This window comes from Canis lupus, chromosome 34 (assembly GCF_003254725.2).
Source record: "Canis lupus dingo isolate Sandy chromosome 34, ASM325472v2, whole genome shotgun sequence".
NCBI lineage: Eukaryota > Metazoa > Chordata > Mammalia > Carnivora > Canidae > Canis > Canis lupus.
In genome coordinates, this window is record NC_064276.1 from 399,817 (window position 1) to 412,115 (window position 12,299).

At 42.3% G+C, this 12,299-nt stretch overlaps 1 protein-coding gene across 5 annotated transcripts in view; it reads right to left on the minus strand.

Annotated features, from left to right (window-relative positions):
- The window catches only part of TRIO (trio Rho guanine nucleotide exchange factor), a 354,351-nt gene that overhangs the window by 178,895 nt on the left and 163,157 nt on the right, over positions 1–12,299 (minus strand). For all 5 annotated transcript variants that reach the window (XM_025451453.3, XM_049105660.1, XM_049105659.1 and 2 more), the window contains exon 9: positions 7,898–8,128. In XM_025451453.3, the coding sequence (XP_025307238.1) occupies positions 7,898–8,128 (231 nt within the window). The remainder of the gene's footprint in view (positions 1–7,897; positions 8,129–12,299) is intronic.

Consider the following 12,299-nt stretch of genomic DNA (forward strand, 5'->3'; position numbering starts at 1 on the left):
GAGAATCTTTTCCATTTAAAACATAAAAATGCTTGCAAATGAGAGGCTTCATCAACCTAACCCAGCCAGTGGCTTCCCCAACCTCAGCTGTAGCCAGCAGCTGTCATTTGTCTTGTGACCTCCCAACCCCAGAAACAAGGCTGGCACGGGATTTGCTGCTCTGCTGCCAACTGGGGGTAAAAGACAAAAGGCCACCTGGTTCCTGGGCAGAAGAGCCAAGCGGTGGGGGCCCAATGCCACCTCTCTCTCTGTGCAGAGGATGTGAGAGCTCCTTCCTCTGTAAATCAGTGCCCCCTAATGTCCGGACACAGCAACAGCCCCAAGAACAAGTCACTCCAAAGCAAACCACCTGTTGGTGGCACAGCACAGATACCATCTCAGCATCTAAGTCAAAATGTCAGATGTGCAGGAAACCTCACATATTGTTTAGCTTAACTCCCTATTTGCAATTACAAAATAGATCATGAGGATGCTAAGTATGATTATGCTCATTTCTTACCTAATAATCCTACTGTTGTCTGAGAACCTGCTGTTGCACCAAGTACTAACCTGGCTATGTGTTCCCTGAGCCATCCATCCTCACAATGAGCTGGGATAGGGGAGGCACAGCATATTCCCACTTCTCAGATGAACACACAGGACCAAGGCCCCTCAACTTCCATGTGGAAGAGCCATACTAAGGACAAAGACCTAGAAAGTCTGGTCAGAGGGTACATTCTTTTAACCTCTGGTCTACCTGCCTCTTGAGCTGGCTCAGGTGCCATGCAGGTGACACAATGAGGCCTGGAAGGAAAGAGCTGTTATTGTTTGCAAACAGCTGGGGGCTCCTGGGCAAACAAACTCTGATGAAGTGACTATGTTACAACGAACAGTAAACACTACAAACTCTCTCAGTTAAAGGCCGTGGAAACCAGCTGGTGGTGTCTTTCCCCCAACTCACATGAGAGAGCTCTGGCCATCTTGTATGACCTGTGTAATCAGTGACAAACCCCTACAATCTAACACTCACTGTTTCTAGTAATGGCTTCTTTAAGAATTTGTGAATAAATACTACACCTCCATCAGAGGAAATGAATTCTCACAAACCTGGGTCTCAACAATAGACTATTTGAAGACCTATGTGAAGACATTTTTCCTTCAAAACTGCCTGGAATAGCCTTCTAACATCATCACGTATCACGTCACTGCAGGCAGCATCATCTATTGAAAGATTACTCCATGCTATGCTTGGGACGGCAACACACACAGGTCCATAATCTCTTATCCACAAGAAAGCTGAAACAGTTCTGAAATTCTAAGTATTTTTTTCAAAACTTGGTCCCCAAAATTCATTGGCAAGAAGATCTGACTCCCTTAGTATAGTGTAGAGTCCTTGTGCATTTGGCTGCAGAAAGCTCCATGTTTTCCTTTAGAGTGTGGCCGACGGCCCAGGCCCCACTAGAGCGTCCTGTATCACACAGCATATGCACTCTGTCATCTTCCTAAAGTTTGAAAAACCCTTAACCCCTCAACACACCCATCCCCAAGGGCTACAAAAGAGAAAGTGAACTCTGATTACTGTCCCTATTTGACAAGAAATGGAGGCTCCGGGAAGAGAAGTGATTTGCCCAAGAAAGAAGATCAAGAAAAGAGATTCAGGGATCCCTGGGTGGCGCAGCAGTTTGGCACCTGCCTTTGGCCCAGGGCGCGATCCTGGAGACCCGGGATCGAATCCCACGTCGGGCTCCCTGCATGGAGCCTGCTTCTCCCTCTGCCTGTGTCTCTGCCTCTCTCTCTCTCTCTGTGACTATCATGAATAAAAATTAAAAAGAAAAAAAAAAAAAAAGAGATTCATGTGCAGGTCTTCCCAGCCCTAAACTCACACTCTAGCTCATCATTACATTACATCATGGCTTGTAGATATTATATGCATGCTGTAAAAATATTTCTAAAATTAGAGTCCCAGCTCTAGGTTGGCTATTTGTACAAACTAGATAAGATCTCAGACTTAAACAACTGAGAACACACAAAGCCAGTTTGGTTTTACTGGGAACTCCAGATTCAAAGAGTATCTGGGAAAAGTATCCAAATACCTGTGAATTCCAGGTACCATTTTAAAGACACATAGTCAGTGAATAAATGTTTTTTGTCATAATGGGAACTCCTTCTAAGTTACATTTTTTCAGTTGATAAAACACAAACACACCAAGCGAGAAAAAACCAAGGTAATGCTAAAACATTCTAACTAGGTTTTTTTTTTTAATATAAAATCAGATTTTTCCAGTGGCAAAAATTAATTTCCTCCCTGCCCATTCTACATTCCCTATAAAACCAAAATGAATCCAGTTTCACTGAGTTACTTCCTTGTTTGACCTTGTTTGGCATACTGTGTTTCCAGGGCTTTTTCATTTTTTTTCCCAGTGCCATTTTTAAATAGGTGCTCTTGAAACAATCATTTAGATCAGAGGTTTCTTATCAAATCAATGGTATTTTAACGAATATAATAAAGAATGAGTGATTAAGCAACATCATTAGTTTAACGAATATAACAAAGAATGAGCAATTAAGCAACATCAGCAAACAAATCCGGTTTCCTTTAGATTCTTCTCATTCACATTTCATTCTTTTTTTCAAAACCTCTTACTTATCTGTGTGACCCTCAGAGATACCAAGGTAACTGTGTTATATACATCTCCTTTTCTCGAGGAACTGTAATCTTGTAAAAGCAGATCATTTGATAGTCTAATAAATGGTATAATATGCTCAGATTTAGTGTTTAATGTCTTTGGGTTATTGTCAGGTATAATTTTGCCAGGGCATGAATGTGAGTCATGTCTATGAAGGTGTTAGCTGGACTGAAGGAGTAAGTATAGCCAGCCACTCTCATCCTTGTCATCTGCCTACCTTGCACATGCGTTTTTAAGGGTGATTACACTATCTGTGCTCTAATGATTTGTGCAAATGCAGGGGTTACATAAAGCTTTGTCTGTATCAATCTCAAATATCAATGGTCTGGTATACAGGGAAAATGAAGAGTCCTGTAATAGAGGCAGGAATAACAATTGCCAGGGTGCCATGGACATCTTCACGGGAGTGGTAGGGCTTGAGCTGATTTTGAAGGATGGGTAGAAAGTCGGTAGATAAAGGACTGGGCCACAGGTACTGCAGTGATGAGCTCAAGACACAGAAGGGCAGGTGGTGGAGAGGTGACCTCGTGATGAAAGCTTGCGACTTGGTTCTGTAAGCTATGGGATGCCACTGAAGAGACACGATGGACCTTGACTGAGTGCTGTAAATTGGTGCCAGGGCCTGGAGCAACCTGTGAGTGGCTGTGAGGCTTAAGTGAGGAACACATGTGTGGCACCTGGCTCAGTTCACTGCCTTGTGAGCTTTCTAACATGAATGTTTCTTTGCTCTCTTACCTTCACAGCCAACCTGTTGAGCTCATGCTTTCCCCCACCTCACTACGGCGTTCATGCCATGCACTGCCTGTGTGGTGTGCATTTTGACTTAATGGGCAGTGAGGCAGTGAGGGGTGGATGGCGTGATCCTACATGTGTTAGGAAGCTTGCCCTGGTGGCAGTGCTGAGTGAACTGGAGGGAGTGAAACTCCAGTTGAGGAGACCGGGAAAGTCCTACTGTGGATGCCTGTGCATGTCAAGGGGGAGTCTTGGAGAGCAGAAGTGTGAGGACCATGGGGCAACAATCTGTATTTTAGTCACTGGTGTTTCCCAAGTGTCTGGGACTCAGTTCAGTATTTGTTGAATGAGTGAATGGACGAGTAGATGAAGAAATTTAAGGAATGACCCAATTTGGCACCTGGGTGGCTCAGTGGTTGAGCATCTGCCTTTGGCTCAGAGCATGATCCTGGAGTCCCAGGATCATGTCCCTTATTGGGCTCCCTGTGGAGAGCTGCTTCTCCCTCTGCCTCTCTCTCAGTGTCTCTCATGAATAAATAAATGAAATCTTTAAAAAAAGAAAAGAAAAAAGAAATGACCCAATTTGCTTATTAAAGATTCTTTTGGGTTACATGTATCTTCATTTATGCTGGAGTGGAGGCGAGTTGGCCTCATTGGAAACAAGTGATCTAACTGGGAGATCTGCTCAAAAGGACAGAACCTTTGCTTGATGTTGGAGAATTAGGAGTGGCTGAGGAAGGAAGGGATTATTTCAGTGCTTGGGGATTTTGCAGATGTGGTAAGGTCTCTAGTAAAGATTTTTGCCACTTGAATGTAAAATGAGAGTCTGAAATGCAGCAGGGTTCTGAAGTCAGGATCTACCAGAAGGCAAAGGAACAGGTGTCAGGTGCATAGAAAAGCTATTTTATAGGTTTGCCTTGGGTCCTAGGCTGCTGTCCTTATGCTACTAAAAGCCATCTCATCGTAATGCTTGACTCAGGAGTTCTTGGTTGGCATCACTTACAGTAGACCTAGCATTTAAATGAAGGTTTCTCAACCTGATTGTCCTTTGCTCATTAATTTCAGTTAGGAGGGTTGATTTTTCTTGTCCCAATCACCAGAATCCTTATAGAGCTCTAGCTATTTAGCATTCTCTTCTGTTTACATTACCATGCTTGCAGTTTTGGTTGTGGCTGGTGATAAGAATGGTTAGAGGATTGCCATCTTTTCTGGGAGCTTCTCCGTTGGGATTAGGGAGTACTGGAGGGTAAAGTAAGTGTTTGGTTAGGGATCAGGAAACTGGGGGCCGATGGAGGCTGGTGCTCATCTTCCTGGTAGGTTAGAGCCAGCTTTATTAACCTTTTGTGAACATAGGGAGAGACTGGACGGTGAGGGTTATCTTAGTAACCAGGCTCAGAAGGAGCTGAAAGCCAACAGTGGGAGTTAGAAGGGTGGGAAATGGATGAATCTCTTCCCCCAAAGCAGATGGAATACAAGACTGCAGGACATGTGAGCTGGCAGGACAGGAAGCTGGAGCCCAGGGGCCTCCAGCCCTTGAGGACTCCTATGCTTCTTTGGGGAGGGCAGCCTACTTCAGGAAAGCAGCGTTCTGGGGTCCTTCCACCTTGGCCGACGTGTTGGAGTTAACTAAATGGCACCAATTTGAGAAGCAGGCAGACTGAACCAGTGAGTAGGAAATGGAGTTTGAGATCAAAGCACTATGGGCTACTTCCACAAGTATCACTCCACCTGAACAAGTGCAGCAGAAGTGATGTTGTTAGAGCAAACTTAAGCTTGCTCTAAGCTGAAGACTACTGCTCAGCAGTAACACAACCAAACATCCACTGAGGGTTGCTCTAACAGTGAACATAAGGTAATGGGAGTATGTCTATTACTAGATCATCAAGAAATGTGGTATTATTTTATTTTTCAGCTAATAATGACAAAGGTCTCTGCTCGCTAGCAGGTAGCACACACATCTGAGTAAGTCATTTCACCACACTCCTCCAGCCTTGGATTTGGACAAGAGGTAAGGGGCCATGCAATGGTAGCACCTGCCTCTCCACCTTGGCAGCTGGGTATCTGAAACACCCTCGGTATAGAAACTACAAAATTCCCTTTGCTTGTTTAAAAAAAAAAAAAAAAAATCAAACACTAAACTGAAATCATTCATGTTTCAAAGATCAAACTCCTCATGCCACCCTCCCACTGTCCCCTGCCCTTCCTTGAGAACATGCTGCTGATACTCTGGCTTCTATTCTTTCAAAGATTTTTCCACAGACAAGTATGTACTTTTTTGCAGGGTTGTTTCCATAAAAAATGTCATCATTCCACACCTATTGTGCAGGTGGTTGCTTTTCTTTTTTTCCAGCGGTATTTACAGACGCTTTCTCATCACTCAAAACAATCAAGCAAAAACCACTTAACCACTTGTGGTATCTAGTTGACTTATATTTTTGTGGATTTTGTGTTCATCTTACAAATTTACCATCTGCTAACAATGTTTTCTAAAGGACTACTATTTTTTTCCCATTTATTCTCAGTTTACCTCTCCTTGCCTATACTAAATACAGCAAAAATTTCCACGTGTTATAATTGCTTGAGTTTCAGAAACATGTTTTTGGTTCTGACATCCGACGGACTCCTTCGAGGTAAAGTGCTTGCTTTGCTTAATCTTAACAACTTCACTTCTTGCTCTACAAGTCTACACAGCAATTTCCTGTTTGCATAACAAGCCAGACCATTCCAGATCATTTAATCAAAAGAACGTTTCCCATAAAGAGCAATTATCTATTTTCTATGGAATGCTAATAGGACCATATATGCATTATGTGTATTGCAAGACACTTTCTCCTGCTCACATCCAACCCAACCTACTGATGCTTGAGGGGGGGAAAAAATCTAGCTTAAAGAACTGGGGTCATAATTATCATAATTATCTTTCTACATACAAAATCTAATGTTTATTGTTTTCAAACTCAAGGGTATTAAGTACTTGGTGCCAAATTAGATGGCTAGACTCCTCCACCTATCCCAAAAGGTGCCTCCCCCTGCCATAAACTGTCTGGTGGATTATTCTCATGTGCTTGGTGCCCCATGGAGCCATCAGAGCTGGGGTGATGGTGTTAAGAAGAGGCTTTGCTGCTGCTTTAGACACAAGTCCATGGATGTGTGATGAATACTTGATCCAAAGGACAGAGAGGTGAGCGGGAAAATTCTTTAATAATTACATTGAAACTTAAGATTTTATGGTTTGTGAAAGTTTTTAGACAATTAGGAGAAGCTAATATTCATGCTTTCAACTATGGCACCTCATTTCTCACAAATAACTCCCTGACATTGACTCCTGCCCTGTTCACTCCCGGCTCTATGTTCTTTCCCTGGCAATTATCCTCTTTGATTAAAATAGCATTGCAAAGAGGCATGAATAATATCAAAATGATCATTTCTGAGGCAACTGGTCTATGCAATCTTTAGAGAACTCAAAACCTGTAAGTACAACCAAAGTATTTTATGTGAAAATTAAAAATTATAGAGCAATTTAAAGTATTCTGAACTCACTAGACTCATGTGAAGAATGATCGTCAATAAAGTAGAGAATCTATGTGTTCATCAGAACACAGCACAGCTTTCTACTATCTCAGCCCCCTGAGCAGGAAAGCCCATTAGCCTTTGGTTGACACTTGGGGGTAGTGAAATCTGAACCTGTACATGTCTGAGCAACACTCTGGGGCTCTCAGGTCTCAGGGAAGGACAGAGGTTTTCTTCCAGACCTACGCTGTGACAGCACGCCAACTCCTTTGGATGCCACAGACTTCTTGCATACAGACCCCAGAATCCCCTCAGCCCCAGTGTCCACACTTCGTCCACACCCTTGTTTCCCTCCACTTTGGGGCAAGGACACAACTATTATCTTGACTATCACTAAAGCTATATCATGTTTTATATGCTACCTCAGCCTTAGTCCTCCAAACCCTGGCAGCAGGCTGATCATTTTTACTCCATAATAGGGGCATAAACAGCATGGAAACTAGGCTTACTCTTATTTCTAACAATAATAACAAAAAAAGATGAAAACTGCTTAGAAATTAACAGTCATGAAACTGCACTTTTGTTAACTAGACTAATAACTGCTAAGCACCAGGGACGGTACTATCTACTCACGGCTGGTTGACTGCTTCAGTCAGCAGAGGACATGCAAATGCTAAATTGTAGACAAGGGGTAGAAGCACCTCCTGCATCAGTCTCATGGGTATAGGTAACTGGGGATGACCTGTTTCAAGAACACACGTCATAGCCTCCAGCTGAGGCCCTCCCTGCACCGCCTCACCAGCTCTGCGGACGTGAGCTGGGCCGATGGTGCCTGAGTGCACATTCTCAACACCACAGTCACTCACGAAAAGCAAAGTAGCTGTGTGTGCGGTGTCCTTCCATCTCCCCTGGCCTCCTCAGCTACTCGACCTGTGAGCACCAACACCCCCAAGCCCATCCCCCGCGGGAAAGCGGGCCCCAACACCGACCTGCTGAACGTCTTGCTGGAACACACACAGCTGCAGCCGCTGGTGGAGCCGGACCTTGCGGTGCTGCCAGATGTTCTCAAGCTGTCGCTGGTGGTGCAGCACCTCATGGATGACATCAAGGACATGGTGCACAGCCTTGGAGTAGTTGGCAGAGGCCGTGAGGGAGTCGGAGCTGCCAGGAGTCAAAGGCCGCTGGAGCTTGTCGAGGAGTGACTTCCCATCCTGGCTCACCTTCCGATAAGACAGAGGTTCAGTTACCCAGGGTCCGCAGCTTCGCCCCGGCTGCGATCCCAGCTCCATGCCCGGGTGCATGTGTGACACACTCACACACACTTACGCCACACAGGAACTGTAGTTTTACTCAATGTTTTATCAAGAACAAAATAAAATTTAAAACAAAGCCACATGACCAAACGTGGTAAAACACAGGAGTTAAAATGAAAGGATGTTCATTTTCACACATTATAGTAGAGGCCGTTCCTAATGCATAAAGATAGTATTTTGCCGTAAGCGGCATATGTCAGTTGATATAACTGCATTGCTGGGGCATCTGCAAATTAAAATGTAAATGTAATAATTTTCTCTTGAGACATTATGTTAGAATTAAATAATCACAGTGGAACAAAATTTTAACGTTGAATCTTGAAACCTCAGTTAAATAAATAATCAATATGTAGCCCTTGGCAAAGAATATATCCTTAAACTTTCTGATGTAGCTGGAGAGCATTTCTACTTCCAATAATAAAAAATTTTAAAGTGCTGTTTTACTTGATTCATGAACTTAAAGAAATTTTAATTAAAGTGCCATCATTTTTTAAGAGACTTCAATATTATTTCTATACTATGGCAGCTAACTACCAAATTATAATGAAATGAAAGCATTCAGACCAGCTAAATAAGTAAGCAAAGGTAAGAGTGGAATATGGAAAGAAAAACATTGTGTATTTTTCAAATGTAAGTGAATCTTAAGATTTATAAATGACTCTGCCGGATGCAGTAGGAAAAAATACTACCACATCAGACAATAAAGGTAGCGAGTCTTCGGAATAAGTCCTCAGCGCCATGATCTCTGTGCTCAGATACTTCTGAATCTGAAAGCCTCACAGGTATTCTACTGAAAGGAGAAGCAACTGAGAGTCTTGAGTACAGAACAAGGCAAACCCACAGGAGAGAGAGAAAGAGAAAGAAGAAAAAAAAAAGAGAGAGAGAGAGAGAGAGGTGAATGGGACAGACCCATGCAGAAAGCCCCTGCAGGCAGAAGCCTGTGGAATTTCCTTCCATGCTCTCACAACTTTAAAGTTGTGCTGGAATGGAACATATTTGATTAAAACTGATCCAACACGTCAAATTAGCAAAACTTCAGCAGAAACCACCAAAGACGGCAGGTGACAAAGAGCCAACTAACCCACTTAGCATCAGGAAGATATAAAAACAAAAATGGTGAAAACCTAAGTCTTGTAAAGCAGGGAGTCACCCCCAGGAGCCACTGAATCTCAGGTGGCATTTTCAACACAATGACTTTGGAAAGGGAGGCTCTGTAATGGATTTGGGCAGGAACTCATTGAGGAGGATCCAGAAAGGTAGGAGAGACCTCAAAATGACCACCTATCCTGCTCAATCATCTGAGCTAGGCTCTAACATACAGATGAAGGTTCTTCTTTTTTTTTTTTTTTGCCTACTTTAACATACACCAATTTTTCCAGGAATGAATTTACCATGTTGATCAAAGCAAAACAGTGCCTGGTTTCCTTTGGAATTTTATAAGAGCTGCTTAGCATTTCAAAGCAACAGCACAATACTAACATTCTCTGTATTGGTGTCCCAATAGAACACATGTCTAGTCTGCATTTGCTGTATTCACAATACTTTTTTACCTATGGCCAACACAGATAAAAATCTGAATATCTAATTTTTTTTCATCTATTTGCACGTACTTAGGCATTTATAGGAACATATTTTATTATAAATCACCTTCGTCTCTAACCTATATAGTAGTATATGATTTACATACATGCACACATATAAATTTCTGTGAAGATAGATCATTCATACATTTTATTCTAGTACGCATCACAGAAAATGTTTTGTTAATCATTGGGGGTGCAGCTTCTCCGACTGAAAATCAGCGCCCCAAGCCATACATTCCACATTCTACAGAACTTAGCAAGAATTCTTATAAATATCTTCTCTAAGTTTTACTCCTTATAATAAACAGAAGTCGAGAAATGTAGAGAGCATGTGATTTAGTGAATATGTGTTAGAAGGCTAGAGATCAGAGTATGGCAGAAACTGATAGTTACCTCCTCGGTGTCCTCTGGCCCCTCTTTGACAGCCAAACCCCAACAGCCAGCAGTGGCAATTCCCTGGTTATAAAACTGCATTTTCCAACCTCACTTCCAAAAGGAGTGGCCAATGTACAGAAGCAAAAAAATGTTGAGGGGGCTTCCAGGAAAGACGTTTAGGAAGTAGAATATGTCATCTCCTGCCCCCCTTGCTTCTTTCTCTTCCTTGCTGCCAAGAACTTGGTGGAGATGGCTGGAGCTTTGGCAACTAATACTAACCTTGAGGCAGCCTTAAGGATGGCAGCCTACCTCCTAAAAGAGGCAAAAGACAAAAGGATCCAGAGATCTCTTACTAACAGAGCTACTGCACCAGCCCTGCACTGCCAGCCTTGGGACTTCTACACTGACAGAAAGCAAATTTTGTCAGTGGAAGACACTGTGGCAACAGAAGTGGTGGGGAAGATTCCAGGCAAGAGAACATCTCTTACAGCCACGGAGACCAGACAGCACATTCTCGTTTTGGAAACAATTCTATTTCAGTGCAGCTTTTATTTTAATTTTTTAATAAGATTTTGTTTATTTGAGAGGGAAAGAGCAAGTGCATGCAAGACAGAACACTGGGGTGGGCAGAGGCAAGGAGGGAGAAGAAGACTCCCCGCTGGGCTGGGAGCCTCACACAGGGCTCCATCCCAGGATCCTGGGATCATGACCTGGGCAGACGCTTAACCAATTGAGCCACCCAGGTGCCCCTCAGTGTAGCTTTTGTAGATTTATTAATTTAAAAGACGAGATATTCAAGCACATAAAGAATATCATTTCTATTTCAGTGACTTTCAGCAAAATGACTGTCTTCATAAGTAGAATATTAAGTAGAAAAAAAATATATTCTACAAATTTATGAAGGCTACCATTCTATTGCATAGAAATAAAAATTTTTAAATGGTATAGAATAACCATAAGAGAAATAATGAGAGACACTTAAAAGTACAGAGCTGCCCAAATATTACTATATAGTTTACTGAAACAAATAGCCTATGTTTACAGTATGTGATGTAGTTTCTTAACCACAGAACCAGATGAATTTATTGAAGTTATGCGTTTTGTCTAAAAAAAAATTTTTTTTTTAGCTCTCAGGCAGTCAAATCTTGTCCCACAAAGGGACAATAGTTGCAAAAAAGAAAATCAGCCTGTATTATCAAAAAGCAGGACTTCTGTAATTTTTGAAAAAAATCGAACTGGCTCATTTTTTTCAGGTTCTGCTCTCTGTTTTTCTTGGAATACAGTGCTCAGGGTCTTCACAGAGCAAATTACATTTTACAAAGACTAATGTTCCATAAATGTATTAACTAATAATATGTTCTAATAACTAAATCAGTTAGGAAAAATGAAAAAAATTTTTTTTAAGATTTTATTTATTTATTCATGAGAGACAGAGAGAGAGAGAGAGGCAGAGACACAGGCAGAGGGAGAAGCAGGCCCCATGCAGGAGCCTGACATGGGACTCAATCCTGGGACTTCAGGATCACTCCCTGGGCTGAAGGCAGTGCTAAACCACTAAGCCACCCAGGGATCCCCTGAAAATTCTTAACTGTTAAAAATCTAGAATAACGATCTGGTTCTTGAATATTTACTTTTTTTATTATTTTATTTATTTATTCGAGAGAGAGAAAGAGCAAGCATGAGTGAGGGGTGGGGCGGAGGGAGCCGCACAAGCACACTCTCTGCTGAGCAAGGAACCTGACATGGGGCTTGATCCCATAATCCTGAGAAATCGTGATTTGAGCCAAAGGCAGATGCTTAACCAACTGAGCCACCACCGGATTCCCTGAATATTTACTTTTAATCAAACTGGACATAAGATTTATAAGACTGGTAAGATCTGGATTCCTGTGTTCTACCACAGCTCACAGAGACTTCCCTATTCTTATTTCTGATACTTGCACTCTACATTTCCCATAAATCAGGTTAGACCTAACCTGATTCCATCAGGAATCTTCTTCATGTACACAAAGAAGGTTCCTCTGATCTAAGGAAAGGGAACAATAGCTGGAGATTATTGCTTGTGGCTGCAAAAATCACCACAACCCAAAGACCACACATGACCTACAATATGTCAATTA